Source organism: Aulonocara sp. 'chitande type north' Nkhata Bay, linkage group LG4 (genome assembly GCF_057382095.1).
Source record: "Aulonocara sp. 'chitande type north' Nkhata Bay isolate Kocher_YH1m ecotype deep benthic linkage group LG4, A_spYH_male_GT1.1, whole genome shotgun sequence".
NCBI lineage: Eukaryota > Metazoa > Chordata > Actinopteri > Cichliformes > Cichlidae > Aulonocara > Aulonocara sp. 'chitande type north' Nkhata Bay.
The window spans coordinates 30,806,554-30,826,964 of NC_141347.1; the positions used below are offsets into that span (position 1 = coordinate 30,806,554).

Here is a 20,411-nt window from a genome sequence, read left to right on the forward strand (position 1 = left end):
AGGGGTGGGACTGACAATGCATTGTGGAACAGAGAGCAGTTGTGGCTGCACGGGAAAGGGCGGAGATGGAGGTGATTACTTTGAGTGGATGTTTTTTAGGCAAGGAAAGGAGGAGAATCCCAGGTGGAGGTGGGTAGTGTGAATTGGACCATGGCAAAATAAAGAACATTTTCTTTCAGTGTCTGCTCAAATCAAATCATTGAAATACACTTTTTGTTTTCTCCAGTATGGGCTCCCTTTAACGTGAAAGGGATGTTCCTCCTGCTTTGGCGACTTTACACTAGCCCCTCCACGCACTTCTTTGTTTTTATCAGTTCATGGAGTTTTCCCCCTTTTCTGTGTCATGTCTTGTTTTCTCGGTTTGCAGAATGATTCTCCTCCTCCTTTCTTTGTTATATAGAATGCACTTTCTACTAAATTTCTTGGGTAGTTAAGGAAAAATAACATTGTATATTCTTTAAAGATGTTTTAAAAAATCAATATACTTTTCCCCTTTGTATTTTTAACCACTTAATGTAGCATTGCGTATTTTATTATTGTATCTGGTACAAAATGTGCAGCTTTATGTCCTGGTTTGACGTCTTTTTTTTCTTTTTTTTTTGTATGTTATCTGGGGATTGAGGAGAAGTTGGGGGGGGGGGGAAGTTGGGCCTTTTTTGATAATGTACATTTAACTGACTGCTAACTTTAAAAGTAAAAACAAGTAGCCATGATTATTACATCTGAGTTTGTTTGTTTTGCTTTGCTGGATGCAGATGGTTATGAAATGCAGCAGGTCTGTTTAACTTTCATACCTTACTTTCCTGAAAAGTGTAGCTTGCTGCCACTTACTCTACTATTTTTAGGTTCACTGGGTTCTTGGCACAACATGTTACCTAACAATGGCTGCGGGCTACACATGACCCTCAGGGTTCAACAACCGCTTTGCTTTGCTGAGCATTTATTTGACAAGAGAAGTTTTAGATCCTCTTCCTTGTGAGCACTTCCTGTTCACTTTAAAGTCACAGCAGGCTTTATTGTATTTGAGGGCAGTGATCTTGACAGTCAAGTACCCACATTGTACCTCTTAGATATGCAAATGCACCTTGAGGCCATATAACTACTTACATAGATTACAAGAGTGTGTTTAAAATCGACTTCTTGGATATCTCTTGTTGCATCTCAGCCAGGTTTATTCATGCATTAACAGCGTGCACCTCCACTGATGTCACATTAAGGCATTTATTGTTGCTAGAATACCTCCTAAAATGCTGTGTATCCTCCATCACCATAGGAGGTTTTAAGTGGTGCACCAATGAGTCACATAATCCTATAAGGTAGCAGAGCGGGCTGATGGGTAGAGAAAAGTGTGAGTGACTCACTGTTGGTGAGTGGGTGGTCAGGTACCAAGGCTCACTCCATGAGCAGGGGAGATAATAACACACCGTCTGTACATCTCCATTCCCATTTGGGCTTCAAAATAGTCGGCCTCCCCAGCTGTTAGTCATTACGCCTTGCAGTGTTGAGGAGGGAGGAGGCCCCCCCTCCGTCTGTCAGCAAGCAGATAAAGAGAGGAGGGCTTCATGCCATGTTTTTGTAGGCAAGTGTGCACCGCTCTGAAACTTGCAGTGCGGTTCATTAATCAGTATACTTGCAGGGTTTTATCTAGACTGCTGTCTCGTGGAGAAACAAGCAGGCAACACAAACTCCCTTGCTGCGATGCTAATGTTTCCCTGTAGTTAATAAACGAAAACACAACACTGCTCTCAGATGTGAAATGATTTCGTTCCAGTCATCCTCACAAATGTCTCGCATGTGGTACTTTGCCCCCGTTCCCTGTGCCGCCTTTGCAACAGAGTACTTATTGGCCGGAAATCCAGATCATCCTGGATGAGGGAAGGTGCTTGTTCTCTTTGTAAGAACATGAGAGAGCATTAAAACTGTTCTGTTTTAAGTGAATGTGGCTGAGTTACTTTAGCAAATTCAGATGAGATGGGGTTATTCAGATGTTATCCCTGATTCTCCACTCCAAATTGGAATTACACAAAGACGTATAAATGGGAAAACTTGAGAGCTTGACCTTGTCCCATTGACCTCCCACTGCTACCAGAAGTGCTTATTCTCCACAACTTTTCTTTTTTTTCGGTAAATGCTCCATTGTGTGGATGTGGCTATGCCACGTTTGGAGCCATGTATAAATACTAATGGGCTACATTTACGAGACTGGCGCACATTTCTTCTATGGTTATATTCAAGGAACGGACTATTTACTCTCGATGGGTTTTTCTTCTTCCTTTCTCCCTCCCCCTACTCCCACAATCCCCTCCCCCCTCCACCTTTTTATATCGTGAACGCACGCAATAGGCTGCTATTAAATGGGCGGACTCGGAGGCGCGGTCACGTTCAGAGCGGCTCCGGTGGGTTTGAGTGGCACATAAAAGTGCGCGAGCCACCGGCCGACCGGCGGAACTCTACCTCTCCTCTATGAGACCGGATCGGAGCTGACTGACACCGGGGATCGGAACCAGAGCCGGTGACTCATCTGTTGTTATTATTATTATTATTAGTAGTAGTAGTAGTATTTTAAACCTCAATCCAGCGCACATCGCCTTGACTGCATGATGTTTGTGCTGCTGTTATGTAAAACAAAACCCTTCTAGATTAGCAGCTTGATAAGTAGCCATGGCTTTTCTTACTAATCAGTAAGCTTTTTTATTATTATTATTTAAAGAAAAGTCTAAAATCCCTATTAATAGTTGTTTTGTTTTTTTTATGTGTGCTTTATGAGCTCTCTGACCTTTTTTTCGGCATTTGTCTGCCTTTTAAGTTTGTCCCGTACTGCGTTTCCACTGATTCAGCATTCATTGTATTTTTCTTCCCATAAAGGAACAAACCAGCTACAGTTTGAAGTCAACTGGTTTGATCTGGACATCCACTGTAGACATCCGGGAAAATCCAAGGTAAGCACACGTCCTGTGAAAAAGTTGAATAGGGCTGACCTGCCCGGATATGTAATCTGTAGCTTATCGTTTTGCTTGCTGCATAAGTGAGTCTTACCTTGTTTTTCGCTCTTCTACACAATACTTGACCCCCTCCACAAATCCATAATTTGCTGCCGCCTCTTGTCTGACACAGTTGTTGGTTGGCTGCTTTATATTATATTTATAGATTTTTTTCGTGCCTTTTCATTGAAATTATATTATTGCTATGAAATCTATATTTGACTTCTTTGCCTCCACCCAAACCCCCACACCCTCCTTTATTGCATTGATGTTTCCCAGAAGGTCACCCTCCACCTCACCGCGGCCCATTGCGTGGGATGCTGGAGAGCAGAAGAGCGGGGGTGGAGATTTGATGCCACTTGGCAATATTAAAAGTTGTGGCGTAGTAAATCATGGGGGATTCAATCTTCAACTGCTGTTATGTCCCACCCCATCCCCCAGGCGAGGAGGAACCCCAGAGACCCAGGCGCTCAGAGATCATGGCCTCCCACCCAGCTCACATCTCCCCTGACAAGCGCTTCCTGATCTTCTTTGACTTCGACGAGACCATCGTGGATGAAACCAGCGATGACATGGTCGTGCAGGCCGTCCCGGGTCAGCACCTCCCCGGGTGGCTGACGGACACTTATCAGCCCGGCCGCTACAACGAATACATGCAGCGGGTGCTGGCCTACCTGGCGGAGCAGGGGGTCACCGAGAGCGACATACGCAGCGTCATGGAGAAGATACCGGCCACACCCGGCATGCTCACCCTCTTCCAGTTCCTCCGCAACCGGCCCGCGAAGGACTTTGAGGTGATACTGGTGTCCGACGCCAACACTTACTTCATAGAGTGCTGGCTCCGGCGCGTCGGGGCCCGCCAGCTGTTCCACCGGATCTTTTCGAACCCCGCGACCTTCAACAAGGACGGGCGGCTGGTGCTGCGGCCCTTCCACTCTCACGACTGCCCCCGGTGCCCAGACAACATGTGCAAGCAGGTGATCGTCAAGGACTACGTGGCCCGCAGGACGCAGGAGCGGGGGCGCCCGTACCAGAGAATCTTCTACGTCGGGGACGGAGCTAATGACTTCTGCCCCGCGCTCTCCCTCGGTCCCCGCGACGTGGCCTTCCCGCGGAGGGACTTCCCCATGCACCGGCTGATCACCGAGACCCACGAAGCCCAGCCAGGGGAGTTCAAGGCTGTCACGGTGCCTTGGGTGAGCGCGGAGGATGTGGTGCAGCGGCTCCGGAAACTGGTGGCAGATTAAAGGGCCACACACTTAGAGAGTGTAACACAGAGGGGGGGTAATCAAGGGGCCAGCTGACACTTTAAGTCATATTCTCAGGTAAAATATTCCCAGAAATTGTTGTGCACGGCAATAAGATATTTGTACCATCTGCAAGGGTCATTGTGTCTATCTGGCAACCAAGACGTGCCTCAGTCCAGAATCTCACGTTTTTGTTCCCCAGCCCTGAAATAGAAACCCGGTTTAATCATTAGACATCAAGACCTCAGCTGTTACCCAAAGTGGGGAATCAAATGTAATGATATAAGCATATTACAGCATATTTCAGTGTAACTATAAAGTTTGAGAGCATCTGATTAAATATCCTTCAGTGTGGAACATGGAGTGATCGTAAATGTTAAAGTGGGTCAGTGGTGTGAGGAATCACTGCAGCAGTCAATAAAAATCTTATAAATAACATGACAAATATATCAACCAACTGACTTGAGTGCTCCCGAATAGCAGTTATAACTGTTTTATTACAAACTGCACATTTTTGAATATGCAACATTAAATCCATTAAATAAAATTCAGACTTACACTGCCATGTGATGGCAAAGGGCATTGAAACTGACCAAACAGTATTTTCTACGTTCCCCAGACACTACCTTCTGTCTAATTGAGAACTGTATGAATGACCGTGTATCAAGAGTGTGTGTTTATGTTTATCAGTCTGTCTTTATTGTGTAGGCTTCGCCTACTGAAACTATCAACACCAGCAGGAATAAAGCCATCGACTGAAACTGTGTCTGTGCACTTTTTATTACATTGCCAGAATCCACGAGCAGCAGCGAACGCCCCCCATATCGTTCATAACGGCGGGACATAGTGTCACATTTTCTGTTGCAACGCTGACAACTGCTAGGATATCCCTCGTCTGAAATTTTTAGACTGCTTTAACTCCCATCACAAACTCACACGCACCCACAATTTGCATGCCATAACAATTACAAAGTCATTTGAAAGAGACTGCAATTAAAAACGGGCTTGAAATGACACCTGAAAGCTACATTAAAACACAAACCAATGATTTTTTTTTTCCAGAATGACGTCTTATACGTTGATATTTGTTTAAAAAAAGTATTTTCATCCTTTATTAGAAGGCATGCCTGACTTTTAGTGTATAAAAATATTACAAAATGTCTTTACTTTCATCTCCTTTATCTCCTCACGAGCATATTCATTGCTGTCTAGTGTCCTCTTGTGGCTAAAGGGTGTAACTGCATACGCGATGTTGTGAAGGTCTTCATTCAGGTCACCGATTAAGATTTATGTCTACAACACGGTAACGTTTACATTTTCCGAGTCTTTCGGCTAATATATTCTAAAAGCAGTTATCAAAATAACTCTAAAAATAGAGGAAGTTGTATTTGCATATGAGGATCACCTGAGGGCAACAATTGCACACGGACGTCAGTGAAGATATAAAAAAATAAAAACAAATCATTACATAAATGCTCTGTGAGTACACACGTTTTATTTTGCAGCAAGTGTCATTTGTGGATGGTGAAGCGATTTAGCAATGAACCCTTCGTTTTGAAAACGTGTGCAGTAGTGGCTTTGTAGCCCAAATGGGGGAAGTAGTGAGCTTTGACATTCATTGTTAACCGCCTTCATATTAAACAGCCGAAGAAGAAAACCGGAAGCGTCTGGTGCGCATGGCGCTCTTTGAATAATATTTTCTCCTCTGCTTATAAACACAACTCTCGGTTTGCTCGAAATCGATAATTAAGTTATTCCCACAGGATACAGGTACGTGTATTTAGCAGCATGCAGCACTGAGTTATCTTTAACTAAAATCTCTGAACAACAACAACGTAACTCAAACGTCGCTTTCAAGCCATTCATTTCTGTGCTTGTTAGCCGGCTAGCACGGTCGTCTTAGGATCGCTAGTGCAGTAATAGAAGAGCTGCTTATGTCAAACGGAAACGTCTTAGTCAAGATGCATTTTCTGTGCTGATTATCTGTGGACCGAAAACTCGAGTGAACTTGATAAAAGTACCTGAACTGCGACCCTGCATGCTATGCAGCGGTTAGCGTTAGCATTCGCTTTAGCGGTGACTTACAGTGACATATACTTTCTCATGAATGTTAACCGCCACTGGCAGACAGAAAACAAGCTAAAGCTAACTTATATTAAAAGTACATTTCATTTTCCAGTGAAGCATTAAAGTGAAGAAGTTAATGATGTGTTATTGATGACTCAGTGACACGTTGCGTTTTGGCTAACTTTAAACAGCAATAAGATACGTTATACATTTTAAATATCTCGTCTTTTCCCCCTCTCATATATATATATATATATATTTCTGCTGAAACGTTATGCGTTTTGTATGCTACAGTGGATCGTATTTATTAAATTAACTTTGCCACCAGATTCACTTGCTCATTGATATATCAACCCCTCATTTAGTTCTCTGCGATATGGAGGCTGATTTGTATGACGAGTTTGGGAACTACATCGGTCCAGAGCTGGACTCTGACGACGATGATGATGACCTGGATGCAGAGGACAGAGACGTCGACGAGGTATGCTTAACACTCAAGAACCAGCAGTAATTACCAGGTAGTACCGAAGTTCGTGTTTGCAGTGTATACATGAGTTTGTGGTATTTACAATTTGCAGGGTGATGAAGATGACGAGGATGAGCCAGCGGATGCTGATGATGATGTCCCTGGCATGGAGGTGGTCCTGCATGAGGACAAGAAGTACTATCCTACAGCAGAGGAGGTCTATGGGCCTGAAGTGGAAACTATTGTACAGGAGGAAGATACACAACCACTTACAGGTAGGGCTGCTTAAATTGATCTAAAGATGGAAAAAAAAAAACCTTGTTGACCAAAATCCAAGGTTTCTACATACAGAAAAGAGGTTTTTGCCTTCTCTCAACAGAAAATTACCAGCACCATGACTAACATTATTATAAATGTAAAGTCGGCATTATTTTAAAAATGGGCTTTAATTTAGTCAAAAATAAAAAAAAATGATAGGAAAATGCTTAGACTTCTGTCAAGTAACAGATGCTCATGGCTTTAACTTTATGAGGACCAATCATGCTTACATGTGTAGTCACTAACGAGAAACCCCGAAGGTCTTGTCATCTTGGTCGAGCTGAACTTAACAGTGAATTTGGGTTTGTTAGGAAGCAGCATAAGTGGAAGAACATAGATGGATGAAAACAGGCGCAATAGTACACTGGGCAAAATTAAAGGAAAATGTAAATGTTTTGAAAACCCACAGATTCCCTCTCTGTATTTTCAGATACATTTTAACAGTAGACTGGATTTTTCTGTACTGTAAACATAGTCAAGGAGTGCAGTCTTAAAAATGCTTCTTTTCATAATCCTGTACACAATATTGTCTTTTTACTCCTTCCAGAGCCGATCATCAAGCCTGTGAAGAACAAGCAGTTCACCCTGATGGAACAGGAGTTGCCTGCCACAGTTTACGATATGGAGTAAGAAATTTTCAAGTGTTTCGTTGCATCTGAAAATGCAATTCAGCGTTTCACAGACTGATCTCGTGTAATATTCTTTACACATTAGTCCATCTACATGCATTTACAGTGTGTCTTTAGCAAGCAGCATTAACCCTCTTCTCCCTCGCCAGATTTCTCGCAGATCTGATGGACGGGCCAGAGCTGATTCGTAACGTCACCCTCTGCGGTCACCTTCACCACGGCAAGGTTAGAGTCTGCCTTATTCCTGCTCCGGGCTCAGGCTTCTTTAAATATGCTCTTCCAGTCGTGGTCCTCCTCCAGCATGTAGCCAAGCGAACATGTGTTCCTAAGATGAAAAATTGAACAGATTTGGAACATTTTGGAGCATATGCTAATAACATGGCTGCACTTTAGAGCCATCTGTGGCTCACGGGAATCTAATGAATGTGTTTATTCCATTCAGACCTGTTTTGTGGATTGCCTGATTGAGCAGACACACCCAGAAATCAGGAAGAGAGATGATGTGGATGTGAGTGTTGTGTACAATAATTCAAAATGTTTGCAGTCTGTTATACATAAATTCTGTATATGACAGCTGAGACCAACATGATCTGTTTTACTTTTTCAGCTCCGGTACACAGACATCCTCTTTACCGAACAAGAGGTGAGTGGCTTGGTTTAACTGCTGTAATGCTACATAGCATTCATTACTAAATAATTCTATCAATATTTATAAGTATCCAGAGTCTATTTAGCCTGAATATCTTCTTTAGAAGACTGTATTGATGTTTTCCTTGCTTTTGCCTGATCCATGTTTTTATAGAGAGGGGTTGGCATCAAAAGTACCCCTGTCACAATGGTCCTGCCTGACTCCAGAGGAAAATCCTACCTTTTCAATATAATGGATACACCAGGTATTGTATTCACACTGGATCCTTTAGTTGTTAGATGCATATTTTGAGGTTTTATAGAATGAGCTAAAAGTTGCTGACAAAAAACATAAAAACTAACAAGTCTACTTTTGTGCTTGTCCTCCCATAGGCCACGTGAATTTCTCTGACGAGGTCACATCTAGCATCCGCCTCTCAGATGGCGTTGTCCTCTTCATAGATGCAGCAGAAGGAGTGAGTCAACTCCTATTTGCGGTTCTCCCAAACCAACACCATCTATATCTTTTTATGTCATTATACGTGTGTTCTTCAGCTGCCCATAGATCTCACAGATATTTGTGTATCTCTGCCCAGGTGATGCTGAACACAGAGCGTCTCATCAAGCATGCAGTTCAGGAGCGAATGGCGATCACCATCTGCATCAACAAGGTTGATCGTCTCATTCTGGAGCTCAAACTGCCGCCCACAGATGCTTATTATAAACTTCGCCACATTGTAGATGAGGTCAATGGTTTGCTGAGGTAATACTGGGAACCCCTCGCTAACAGTGTCTGAAGTGTTTTATGTGATTTTTTTTTTTTCCCCCCCAAAGGAAATTACCATAAAAATATTTGTTAATAATAAATATTATTGTCTTGGTGTATGTTAAGTTACTACGTTTAAATATTTTCTAATATGATATCTTGGTGGTATGAGGTAGTGTGAAGCTTGCTAGCACTGCACTGCTGACAATAGCAGGATTCTTTATTTTGTCAGGCGGTAAACATGGTCGCAGCAAGAATTTCTTTTAAAGGAAAGCCACATTAATCTGGAACTGACCACCCAGTGACACTGGTTGCTGATTGGCTATTTCTCTTCCCTCTCAGCACATATTCTACAGATGAGAACTTGGTGGTGTCTCCTCTCCTTGGAAATGTCTGCTTTGCCAGCTCTCAGTACAGCATCTGTTTCACCCTGGGGTCCTTTGCAAAGATCTACTCAGATACCTATGGTGAGATGACTTTTGGGCTTATAAAGTAGTGAAATCAGTGCTTCACTACAGCAGTATTAATATATTGCTGTTTTTAACCATAAAGCTTTGTCTGAATATAGAACCATGTGTATTTCTGCTATTTTGACCCAATTTAATTCATTTAAAACATGTAAATGCATAAGAAACATGGCATCCTTATACAGTTTATCTATTTCAGTTTTTATGTGTTGTTTATGTTTTGTTAAATGAACCTTTTTTGTTTACATAGCATAGTTGATGGATTAAATAATTTCTGGTTTCTAAAGTACATTCGATAAGCTAAAACCATAAGATTACAAAATACTCTGAAGTTAGGGGGCTTTTAGGTTGTAAATCTAACAAGTGCTTATGGCTTTTACTGAAAGCTGATGTATAATATATCGTTTTGATATTTTTCTGTCTTGAAAAATAATCTTAACACACGTGATTTTGATTTTTAAAATGGTTCAGGAAGCCTGAAAAACAAATGTCAGAACTGAAGAATCTTAGTTCAGTCTGGGGGCTTCAAAGCTTCGACTTTCATGTCACCAGCCCTACAAAAAGCCATGACTTTATTTCATACACTGCACAGTATCCTCTTACCCTTTCTCTCTCTGTTTGTAGGTGACATCAACTATAATGAGTTTGCCAAGAGGCTCTGGGGAGATATTTATTTCAACCCCAAAACGTGAGTAGCTAATGTGGATACGCAGCTACGCTCTTAATACACCATTACTATTATTACTACTACAGCAGTTTTCTCCTCTTCCTAATTCAGTCGCAAGTTCACGAAAAAAGCTCCCAGTAGTAACTCCCAGCGCAGCTTTGTGGAATTTGTTCTGGAGCCTCTCTACAAGATCCTCTCACAGGTTCGATGCATTTAACGTCTTATTTATTTATTTATTTTTTTAACATATGCACAACCAGGTAGCTCGGTACATTCTGGCTGCAGGAAGGGTGGGATGAACTCGCAAAGCTCTGTGTGTAATCCTTACCTAAATCCTCTTTGTGCCTAGGTGGTTGGGGATGTGGACACGTCTCTCCCTCGAGTTTTGGATGAGCTTGGTATCCATCTGACTAAGGAGGAGCTGAAGCTGAACATTAGACCCTTGCTGAGGCTCGTCTGTAATCGCTTCTTTGGAGAGTTCACTGGTATTGCCCGATTTATTTATTTTGTTTTGTTTATATATATATATATTATTATTTCTTTCTTTTTTCAACTTAAAATACTATACAGGCTTGTATGCTTGGCTGCGTAATCAATAAAGTAGTAATAATACTATAGACTATTAGCTTGTCTGTATTTTGTAGCTGTAATCTGTAGATTAATGGTCATTCTTTAGAAAATCTGAGTCTCATATCTCCAGTACATCAAATATTGAAATCTTGGCGCTTTTCTTGCAGGCTTTGTAGACATGTGCGTGCAACACATTCCTTCACCACAAGAGGGTGCTAGGAACAAGATCGAGCACACCTACACCGGAGGTCTTGACTCAGACTTGGGGGAAGTCATGGCAGAGTGTGATCCTGATGTAAGTTTAATGGAAGGTCAGGTTTGTTGTGTGCTGAGAAGATGCAGCAGTTAATTACTAAAGGTGGCAGTCTCCTTCCAGTGGAATTCTTTCAGGTCTGATGCAAAAAAAGTCAAAGGGCTCCTTGAATTGCTTGAAAAACACAAATTGTTAATTGATACCTTTACTAAAAGTTATGTTCCAGTGGTTGAAACTTTCCACTTCTTCATCATTCCTCTTATGTTCTCATGTCTGTCGTCCTCAGGGTCCTCTGATGTGCCACACCACTAAGATGTACAGTACAGAGGATGGCGTTCAGTTCCATGCTTTCGGTCGGGTGCTGAGTGGGACCATTCAGGCAGGTCAGCCCGTCAAGGTCTTGGGAGAGAACTACACACTTGAAGATGAGGAGGACTCTCAGGTCTGCACTGTGGGGCGTCTCTGGATTTCTGTGGCCAGGTATACTTTTAAAGCTTGAATTCTTTGTTTTGTCACAAATCAGGGATTGGTTATTAAAATTTCAGTTCATCCCACTATTTTAGGTATCAGATTGAAGTGAATCGAGTGCCCGCCGGCAACTGGGTTCTCATTGAGGGCTGTGACCAGCCGATCGTCAAGACCGCCACAATCACAGAGCCCAGAGGGAACGAAGAGGTGGGAGATCGGCAGAAAAATATGCCCAACGTCTTAGAAAAATAAAAAAAGAGTCAAATCCAGATTCTCATGTTTTTTTTTAACTCTGCCTTTTAGGCTCAGATTTTTAGGCCGTTGAAGTTCAACACAGCATCAGTCATCAAGATCGCAGTGGAGCCAGTGAATCCATCAGAGCTGCCCAAAATGCTCGACGGACTGAGGAAGGTTAACAAGAGCTATCCTTCTCTCACCACAAAGGTATGACATCACACATATTTCAATAGTTTTCTTCTTTTCTTTTTTTTTTAAATAACAGCCTGAGCCTGTTATTTTAAAGTCAGTATGTTTTAAAAGATTTCAGTGTAGTTTTACCTTTGAAAGGACAAACATTGGAAGTGTCACTGCTCCAGACTGTAATCTAAACAACAGTTAAATGAATTGACTGGTGTGTTTGTCTTTCAGGTGGAGGAGTCTGGAGAGCATGTCATCCTGGGGACAGGAGAGCTTTACTTGGACTGCGTCATGCACGACTTGAGGAAGATGTACTCTGAAATCGACATTAAAGTAATTTTTCCTCCGCATTGCTTTACTAATGATGTACAACTTGTGGCATTTATTTCACGTCTCGTAATGACAACTTTAGGGACCACGAGAATTAGTAAGAAAATTTAAATGATGAGATTTAGTTTTTGCTGCAATTTCCCTGAAAGTTATTAGGCTGTAGCTGGAATGTTAGTCTGTTAAAGGGGAGGAAACGGTGTGTTATCCACTCCGCTGCCAACCCAGATGTGCTTTGATGTTTTTGAAGAAGTTTTTTATTTTGTGGTTTTTATTTACTTTTTTGGTAGAAAAATGAAACATTGCTTTCTATTTGTAATTTCGCTCCTCGTCCCCCTCAGGTTGCCGACCCTGTTGTGACTTTCTGTGAAACGGTTGTGGAGACATCGTCCCTGAAGTGCTTTGCTGAGACGCCTAATAAAAAGTACGTGTCGAGGGTAATATTTTTAGATCTTATCCAAACAAACAACAGCATGAGGGCAGTCTGGGATAGATTATTAATATAATTTAGAGCACCCGGCTCTAAAATAATTTTCTTTTTAAGTTTTAAAGTTTCAAATCTAATGCATGCTGTTTTGCAGTTTGTAGTGTTTGATGTTGAGAAGTTAAATATGTGCACTGTTCAGAGTGTTTCAGTCAGTCTTTCCCTTGAGCTGAGTGTCTCTCCAACCCATAATTAGTGATTGATAGATGTATGATATGATTGACAGGAATAAGATCACCATGATTGCCGAGCCCTTGGAGAAGGGGCTGGCCGAGGACATCGAGAATGAAGTAGTGCAGATATCTTGGAACAGGTAGGTGAAGACATTACTCTTATCCTCACACGTATAGAAGATAGAATGAACTAAAATTATGTAATTTACTTTTTTATTTTAGACGTGTTAATTTCTTCCTTTTCCTTCTAATATGATACCAGGGTTATAAAATACTTAATACTTCAGCGCCATCCTGACCAATATTTTATTTTCATTTATCTTATTGTAAAAGTCTACAGTCAAGCGGCGCTTCACAAATCTAAATAGTTTACAACATGGAAACTGCTGGCAACACTCAAGAAACAGAAACAGATCAAATTTAGATTTTCCAGAAAAGACCTAAAAAGGAAAGAAATGCCCAGTTGATTAATGGTTTGGGGTTTTTTTTATTTGTAAATGAAAGTAAAATGAACTCATGCCAGAATGGTGGGCACATAGAATGAAAAAGGAAGGAAAGAAAGGGTTCATGATCCAAACAATACCACATTATCTATCAAACGCAGTGAAGGCAGTGTTATGTTAGCGGAATGCATGGCATCCAGAGGCACTGGGTCACCGATTGCTACTGATTTTGTGACTGCAGCAAGAAGTAGCAAGATGTTTTTAAGTTATAGAACTATAGTTTCTGCTCACATTCAGTTAAATACTGCAAAACTAATTTGAACATTACAAGAAAAGATGCAGAAAAACGCATTGGAGCAGCTTTTTAAGGTAAAAGACATGCACGTGTTCTTAGATGGCTAACTCGGTCACCTGACCTCAATACGGCCGAGTATGATTTTGGTTTTTTTTTTGTATATATATTTTTATTGAAGGAAAAAAAAGGACTTGTTACAATAAGGTGCATTGCTATTATTTAGTCCCCCCCCTCCCCCAAAAACAAAGAGAGAGGAAAAAAAAGAAGAAGACTTTTTCTTAGTCCTTTTGTTTTACATTCAGATAGCGAAGAAATGAACTCGGTGGCTTGACAGTACATATTATGAAGTTGAGGGTCAACCTGACATTGTACGATACATGGGAGATACACCAATTCAGGGCTGGTTTTACCTAAATTCAGGGCGGATGGGGGACACAAAGCTAATCCATTTATTCCATATTTTGTAGAATTTGTCTTTTCGAATTTTTAAAAAGAATGTCAATTTTTCCATTTCAAATATTTCAAAAAACACATTAAACCAATCCTCAAGTGTTAGCGGAGTTGGATTTAACCACTTTCTGGTTATTGGTTTTTTGCTGGCCACTAATAGTGCTTGTAAGAGCTTTGTGTCCCCTCCCCGGACCGAGCCAGCAACCAAGCCCAAGTACAAATTTACAAATTTATCTTAAAAACCTCACACAGAGTTTTATGAATTCCCAGCCAGTAATTTTTTAAGTTAGGGCAGTCCCAAAAGATATAGTAATGATGTGCCTCATCTGATCCACATCTTCTCCAGCATTCCGCTGTCCCATTTTTATATTTAGATCTATATATCTATTTATTTAGATTACTGAAGCCAAAACTAAAAGCACAAGGCCAGGAAAAGCATCTCAAGAGAGAGAACTATTTTTTTGTGCCAGACTTTATACAATCAATGCTGGTATTTTACATTAAGGTATTAAAAATAATCCATGCATTTAAAATTTGGACAAACATTTTACAGTTGGTTCTATTGGTTTGTCGATTTTTCTAGCGCTTGCACAAATGAAGGGACACTGTATTAACAAAAAAAACCTCAATGGTCAATGAAAGTCTATATTTTAGTCACATCTTAATTGCCTCTTATGTTTCTTTTTCTTTAAAATGTATTACTGGTATTCAAGACTATTGGGTGAAGGAAATGTGAAATACAAAAGCAGCTACTGTCACCAATATATCTATTTAAAGTGTATATAAACAACTTTCTGTATTTTAACATTAAGGCAATATGAAGAACAAACGTCTGTGCAGTATGAATGTATGTCTTCTTTTTTTTTTTTAAATCCTCCATGCTATATTGATCAAGTCACTTACAGTAATTGAATCATTCACTAAAAGCATGGATGAATTTCTTCCTCTCTCTGACATGATTACATGCATGAGTGTGTATGGTGCTCGAGAGAGGCTTCCAGTCAGTACATGTCTGAGCTCATTGGTACCCAGCAGAGCCAGCATGGGATACTCTTCCTCTTCCATTAACCCCTTTACCCCCCAGCGAGCCAATATCTTTAATGTTACACAGTTGCACAGTGGTGCAGCCCTCTTTTCAACTGGGCTCTGTTCTTTTCTCATGACAGGAAGAAGCTGGGAGAGTTTTTCCAGACCAAGTACGACTGGGATTTGCTGGCTGCCAGATCTATTTGGGCCTTCGGACCAGACACTACAGGACCAAACATTCTTGTAGACGACACACTGCCTTCTGAGGTGAGGTTTTAATTCAGCCATGCAGCTCAGTCACAACAGTGTGTGCGCCTGTTTGTCTATGCAAAGATTTAATGCTAGACGCTTTTTCCTACTTGAGCACAGACTCTTCAAAACAAAATAAAACTCTTTGACAGTTTAAAAAAGCATCCAAAAACATAACAGAAAATGGGGCTTTTAAAAGCACAAAATTCAAATTGTTTTTATGCAAAAGAATTTGTCATTTGAAAAGCTGAAACCCTGTGAGTATTTGGCAGTTTGACTTTTTTCAGTCTTGCCGAAATTCATGCATTAACAATAGAAACCCAGAGGAGCATACTTGCACCAAATCTCAAAATCCCCCATATTCATATGAACATCTGGATCTGAATTAGTTTGTGATACTTCAAGGTGATGACACTATTTCTTCACTTTTCAAATTAACATTTGTGTATATGAGACATATGGTCTCGTTTTTGCTCGATTCCAATCGGGAATTTCAATCACTTCTAAACTGGTCCAAGGTCCACATCTGGTTTAAAAAAAAAATCATGCAAATGAGCACAGTTTTTTGAGTAGCTTAGAGACCGACAAACTGAACCAATCAGAACTTGTTGGCAGTGCTCTTAAACCAGGGGTCTCAAACTCCAGTTCTCGAGAGCCGCTGTCCTGAAAACTTTTCCATGTGTCCCTGTTGCAACTCACCTGAATACAGTTAGCAGGTTATTAGCAAGACTCTATAGAACTTGACTGCATGCTGAGGTGGCAATTCAGCCATTTGATTCATGTTACAGCAGCTCATGAGTGAATGAACACGGTGCAATAAAAGAACTTTTGGAAGTACATTTTTCCAAACACTTACATTTACTTAAATTGACTTGAGTAGGGTTTGGGGTTGCCACTTAAGCATGCAGTCAAGTTTTGTTCTCTCTGAATGACCTACTAATTTATTCAGGTGTGTTGCAACAGGGACACATGGAAAACTTTCAGGACACTGGCCCTCGAGGACGGGAGTTTGAGATCCCTGCCTTAAACTATGCCATTATATGAAATTTGTGACAGTAGTTTAGTTATCGATGATTCATTTTAATTTTTATTCTATAAGATCCAAAAAATACATTTCAAAGAAACAAAAGTTTAGAACATCCACTCTTGGCTAGCTGTGCTTAGTTTCTACCCGTCAAATCATACAAGGATATTGAACTGTCAAGGTTTTAGCCAATCCTCCATCAACTTGTGTTTCACCTACAGGTGGACAAAGCACTGCTTGGTTCAGTCAAAGACAGTATTGTGCAAGGCTTCCAGTGGGGCACCAGGGAAGGACCTCTGTGTGACGAACGTAAGTTCTCTCTTTGATCCCCGCACCACTGAAACACGCTGCTTCTATGGAGAAAATCTTTGTTTTGTTTGGATTGCATCTGGTGCTGGAATTTCCTCCTAACCTTGTAGAAACTGTACTCTGTCAAAATGTGCCTTTCCTCATCAGTGTTATTTAACCATAATCGTGTGTTTTGCTGCCTTCAGCCATCAGAAATGTCAAGTTCAAGATCCTGGACGCGGTCATAGCTCAGGAGCCTCTCCACAGAGGAGGAGGTCAGGTCATCCCAACAGCAAGGAGAGTGGTGTACTCTGCTTTCCTCATGGTGAGCTCATTCTTCCCCCGATCCCCATTCTTCTCATCTGCCATTAGCTTCTCCAGTTTTTCCTTTCACCTGCACTTTCTTTAATGTTCCATTACCTTGATTAGAGTATGGATCTTTGCTGATGTGCGGTCTTTTTAATTGCAGTGTGATAATATTTCTCTTTCATGATGTTGGCTTCTTTCCTCATCTTCTTTGGCTTGTATGCTGCTGTTTTCATAAATCTGTCAGTCAGCTGTACATGCCATTGCCGTATTTTTAATTTTTTTTTCTCCAGGCTTTTGTCCTTGCTTTAATGTATACTGTCCCTTATGTCTCAGGCCACTCCGAGGTTGATGGAGCCATATTACTTTGTAGAGGTTCAGGCTCCAGCTGATTGTGTGTCTGCAGTTTACACAGTGCTGGCTCGAAGGAGGTTTGTCTGTTTTCATTATATATCGATGTAGGGTTTAGTGCAAAGCAGTGCAAATATTAGTAAATACAAATTCCTTCTGCTTTTTAATTATTGGTGTCGTGTTTGTCATTAATCAGGGGTCACGTCACCCAGGATGCACCAATTCCAGGCTCTCCGCTCTACACAATTAAGGCTTTCATCCCAGCCATCGACTCGTTCGGCTTTGAGACAGACCTTCGCACGCACACACAGGGTCAGGCCTTTGCTCTGTCTGTGTTCCACCACTGGCAGGTAAGATTTAAAGACATTAACTTGCTTTCCAGCTCATGTTTGTTCAGTAAAGTCAGTAACAACATCAGTGAAAATCCAGGTGGAAATGCTAAGAAAACGCAGACATTCAAGGAGCTTTGGAGACGTCTAGAGGTGTCAGACTTACACATGGAGTTTGGTATGCGCTGTACTTTAATACAAGTAAAGAAAAAGCTTAGATTCATTGAGAATGAAATAATGGCCAACCCTCACCTGCTTGCACCTGAGGAGCGGAATAAGATTTTATCAAAAGAGACAAAAAAAAACCACCCCAAAGATACGGTTAATTTGTGAATTTCATAGTGAATATTCACTAAACGACAGCGTGATTTTTGGTTCGTCTGCTGAAACCCATGCACTTACTTGCACGGACAAACTCTGACACCACATAAAATTATGGCAGCTTGTGCAGCAGAGTGACCCACGTCGTGCACATGTCTGCCACTCTGGTTAAAACGCTTTTGATGTGGAGTAGAGGGGAGTGTTGAGTCATTACGTTTTAAGTATAACGTGGCTGTCCGGGTATCTTTCTGCACATGTCTGACATGTGTTTGTGTCTGCACTCTGCAGAGCTGTGTCAGGGAAAATTAACTCTACTTAGTGTAGATTAATACTTTGCTGCTCTGAAATTAATCTGAAAGAAAAAAGGATTATCCTGGATGGAAATATTAAGTATTTTTATACTCCTAAGTTTTGTTTTATCCTCTTGAGGTGAAAATGAAAGTGTGACAAGAAGCTAGGCATGAATTATTTATTCATAAGCTTGTTGAAATACTGTAAAAAGATGTATTATAGGTACACTGATCCTTTGGGACATGAAAAATAAATGAAACCCACTGATGACAAATGCACACAGGGTTTTTTTTCCTCCCTCGTAACTTATTTCAGTCAACTTGTTAGGTTCCAAAGTATTGTGTGTAGTTTTTTTCCCTGAGAATATAAATTACCCTTCATGTTTTAGGGCAGTTACCAACTCAGATTTCCCCTGGGAAAATTCCTAATTTTATTTTCATTTTTAAAACTGCAGCAGAAATATTTTGATATTTTGCAATTATGTGAACCAGTGTGATGAATTATTTCCACCTAGCTCAGTTGTAGAGTGTTTGGAGAAACCCTCCCTCAAAAAACAAGGGAAGTCCCCCCCAGCAGACTTCCAAGATGAAGTACCAATCACCATGACCACCTATCCTTTAATGACTCTTCAAAAGGCAGCCTCTCTTTCTGTAACCGATACAATCAACAGTATGAATGTTCACTGCTGACTAGTCCTGCCAGCACATATAGATTCAGCTGTCCCAGATAATAAGAATATAGCACAGTGAGCTATGCTGTTTGCCACATTTAACTCAAGAGGCTATATTGTGCCTCCCTCATTAGTTTGATCATGTAGTGCCAGTATTGGCATGCTATCAGTGCGCTGCTGACTTATTCTTGTTCGAGGCTCCCATCCATCTGTTGATTAGGCTTCAGCCATGCTATTGATGATATTTTTCCCCTTTTCCTCTACTTTTAATCTCTCCTCGAGGCTGAGAAAGTCTTAGTTACTTGCCTCACACTACTTACTTCAGATTCAAGCTTTCCTCTTCTTCCTGGATTTAAGAACTGTATCACATCTCACTAAAAACTTTCAAAGGTTATCCAATGAGTTAGTGGATTTAATAAATTGTTTAAAAACCTTCAAACTAATTTCTTCTGACTCAACTTGTTAACAAGACGCTGATGCCATGTCGGTCACAGACGAAAAGAGTGACAGCACTTTCACGTTGCGCTTTCCATCATGTTGATGGACGCATCCCTGACTCAGTAACAAAGGGACAGACTTGCAACTGAATCAGATATTTAATGAAATGCCCACTCAGCTTGTTAATGCTCTGAGTTTGATGTGCTTCGCGTTGTCAGATTATTTCACAGATTGTGCACAGTTGAGTAAAAAGGGGAAGAATTGCCATGTTGACCAGTCACAGCTGCCATTTGCTCTTTCTCTCTTTATTTTTCACCATGACGATCGTGTTTGTCTTTCAGATTGTGCCCGGTGACCCTTTAGATAAGAGCATTGTGATCAGGCCCCTCGAGCCTCAGCCTGCCCCCCATCTAGCCAGAGAGTTCATGATCAAGACCCGAAGACGCAAAGTGAGCCTTTTGACCACTTGTTCATCAATACTTCTATAAAATGTGCTTGTAAATTGTCTTATTTTCTTTATGCTATCTAATTATTTTTTGGGTTCTCCGAAGGGCCTGAGCGAGGATGTGAGCATCAGCAAGTTCTTCGACGACCCTATGTTGTTGGAGCTGGCCAAACAAGACGTGGTGCTCAACTATCCCATGTGAGATCACAGCATTCACTGCAAACTCCAGCAACACCACCAAGACCTCTGCTGCTCAATGAACAGCAAATCCTGCTTGTTTTAGAAGTTATGGGGTATAATGTTGCTACACCTTACCCATTGCAGAGCAGCTGTAGTTGTCAAACATCGCAGAAGTTTGTTGCTTCATCAATCTCTTGTATTTTTATTTTTTATATGTACAAACTGTCATTGTTTTTGTAGAGGAAAAAGAGACATATGGTGTTCGATCTAGCGTATGTCTAAATAAAAGTTTGTAAGCCAAAGGTTGAGATGTCTGGTTCTTTCTAGTGCTGCAATCTTTTAACTTAATTTTACATTTCAAAGTCAACGTATGGGTGT

The 20,411-nt window shown here is 41.0% G+C and overlaps 2 protein-coding genes across 3 annotated transcripts; both read left to right on the plus strand.

The window, feature by feature from the left end:
• Nucleotides 1-656: 656 nt before the first annotated feature.
• phospho1 (phosphoethanolamine/phosphocholine phosphatase 1) lies at nucleotides 657-4,983 on the plus strand. Of its 2 annotated transcripts, none has more exons than XM_086289845.1 (3): nucleotides 657-2,512; nucleotides 2,866-2,939; nucleotides 3,261-4,983. In XM_086289845.1, exon 3 carries the CDS (start codon nucleotides 3,374-3,376, stop codon nucleotides 4,226-4,228), a length of 855 nt encoding a protein of 284 aa, XP_086145971.1. In that variant the 5' UTR covers nucleotides 657-2,512; nucleotides 2,866-2,939; nucleotides 3,261-3,373; the 3' UTR covers nucleotides 4,229-4,983. The 2 variants fall into 2 exon arrangements, with proteins under 2 accessions (XP_086145971.1, XP_086145972.1); XM_086289846.1 differs by having other exon boundaries at nucleotides 3,423-4,983.
• An 860-nt stretch (nucleotides 4,984-5,843) lies between these two features.
• On the plus strand, nucleotides 5,844-20,339 carry eftud2 (elongation factor Tu GTP binding domain containing 2). Its single transcript, XM_086289848.1, has 28 exons — nucleotides 5,844-5,998; nucleotides 6,661-6,776; nucleotides 6,874-7,036; nucleotides 7,627-7,705; nucleotides 7,858-7,933; nucleotides 8,151-8,216; nucleotides 8,316-8,351; nucleotides 8,511-8,601; nucleotides 8,729-8,811; nucleotides 8,932-9,098; nucleotides 9,444-9,568; nucleotides 10,193-10,256; nucleotides 10,347-10,437; nucleotides 10,585-10,720; nucleotides 10,973-11,100; nucleotides 11,345-11,538; nucleotides 11,622-11,733; nucleotides 11,830-11,970; nucleotides 12,175-12,276; nucleotides 12,612-12,694; nucleotides 12,981-13,067; nucleotides 15,282-15,408; nucleotides 16,636-16,723; nucleotides 16,909-17,027; nucleotides 17,345-17,439; nucleotides 17,556-17,709; nucleotides 19,750-19,857; nucleotides 19,960-20,339. Exons 2-28 carry the CDS (start codon nucleotides 6,672-6,674, stop codon nucleotides 20,053-20,055), a joined length of 2,916 nt encoding a protein of 971 aa, XP_086145974.1. The 5' UTR covers nucleotides 5,844-5,998; nucleotides 6,661-6,671; the 3' UTR covers nucleotides 20,056-20,339.
• Nucleotides 20,340-20,411: the final 72 nt, after the last annotated feature.

What these genes read in the sequence shown, in the direction of transcription:
- phospho1 (XM_086289845.1), top strand. Translation starts at nt 3,374, where the DNA reads ATGGGGGATTCAATCTTCAACTGCTGTTATGTCCCACCCCATCCCCCA.
- eftud2 (XM_086289848.1), top strand. Translation starts at nt 6,672, where the DNA reads ATGGAGGCTGATTTGTATGACGAGTTTGGGAACTACATCGGTCCAGAG. An exon ending in TCTACAAGATCCTCTCACAG is followed by an intron (nt 10,438 to 10,584) that starts GTTCGATGCATT and finishes CTTTGTGCCTAG; the next exon opens with GTGGTTGGGGATGTGGACAC. An exon ending in TGTACTCTGCTTTCCTCATG is followed by an intron (nt 17,028 to 17,344) that starts GTGAGCTCATTC and finishes CTTATGTCTCAG; the next exon opens with GCCACTCCGAGGTTGATGGA.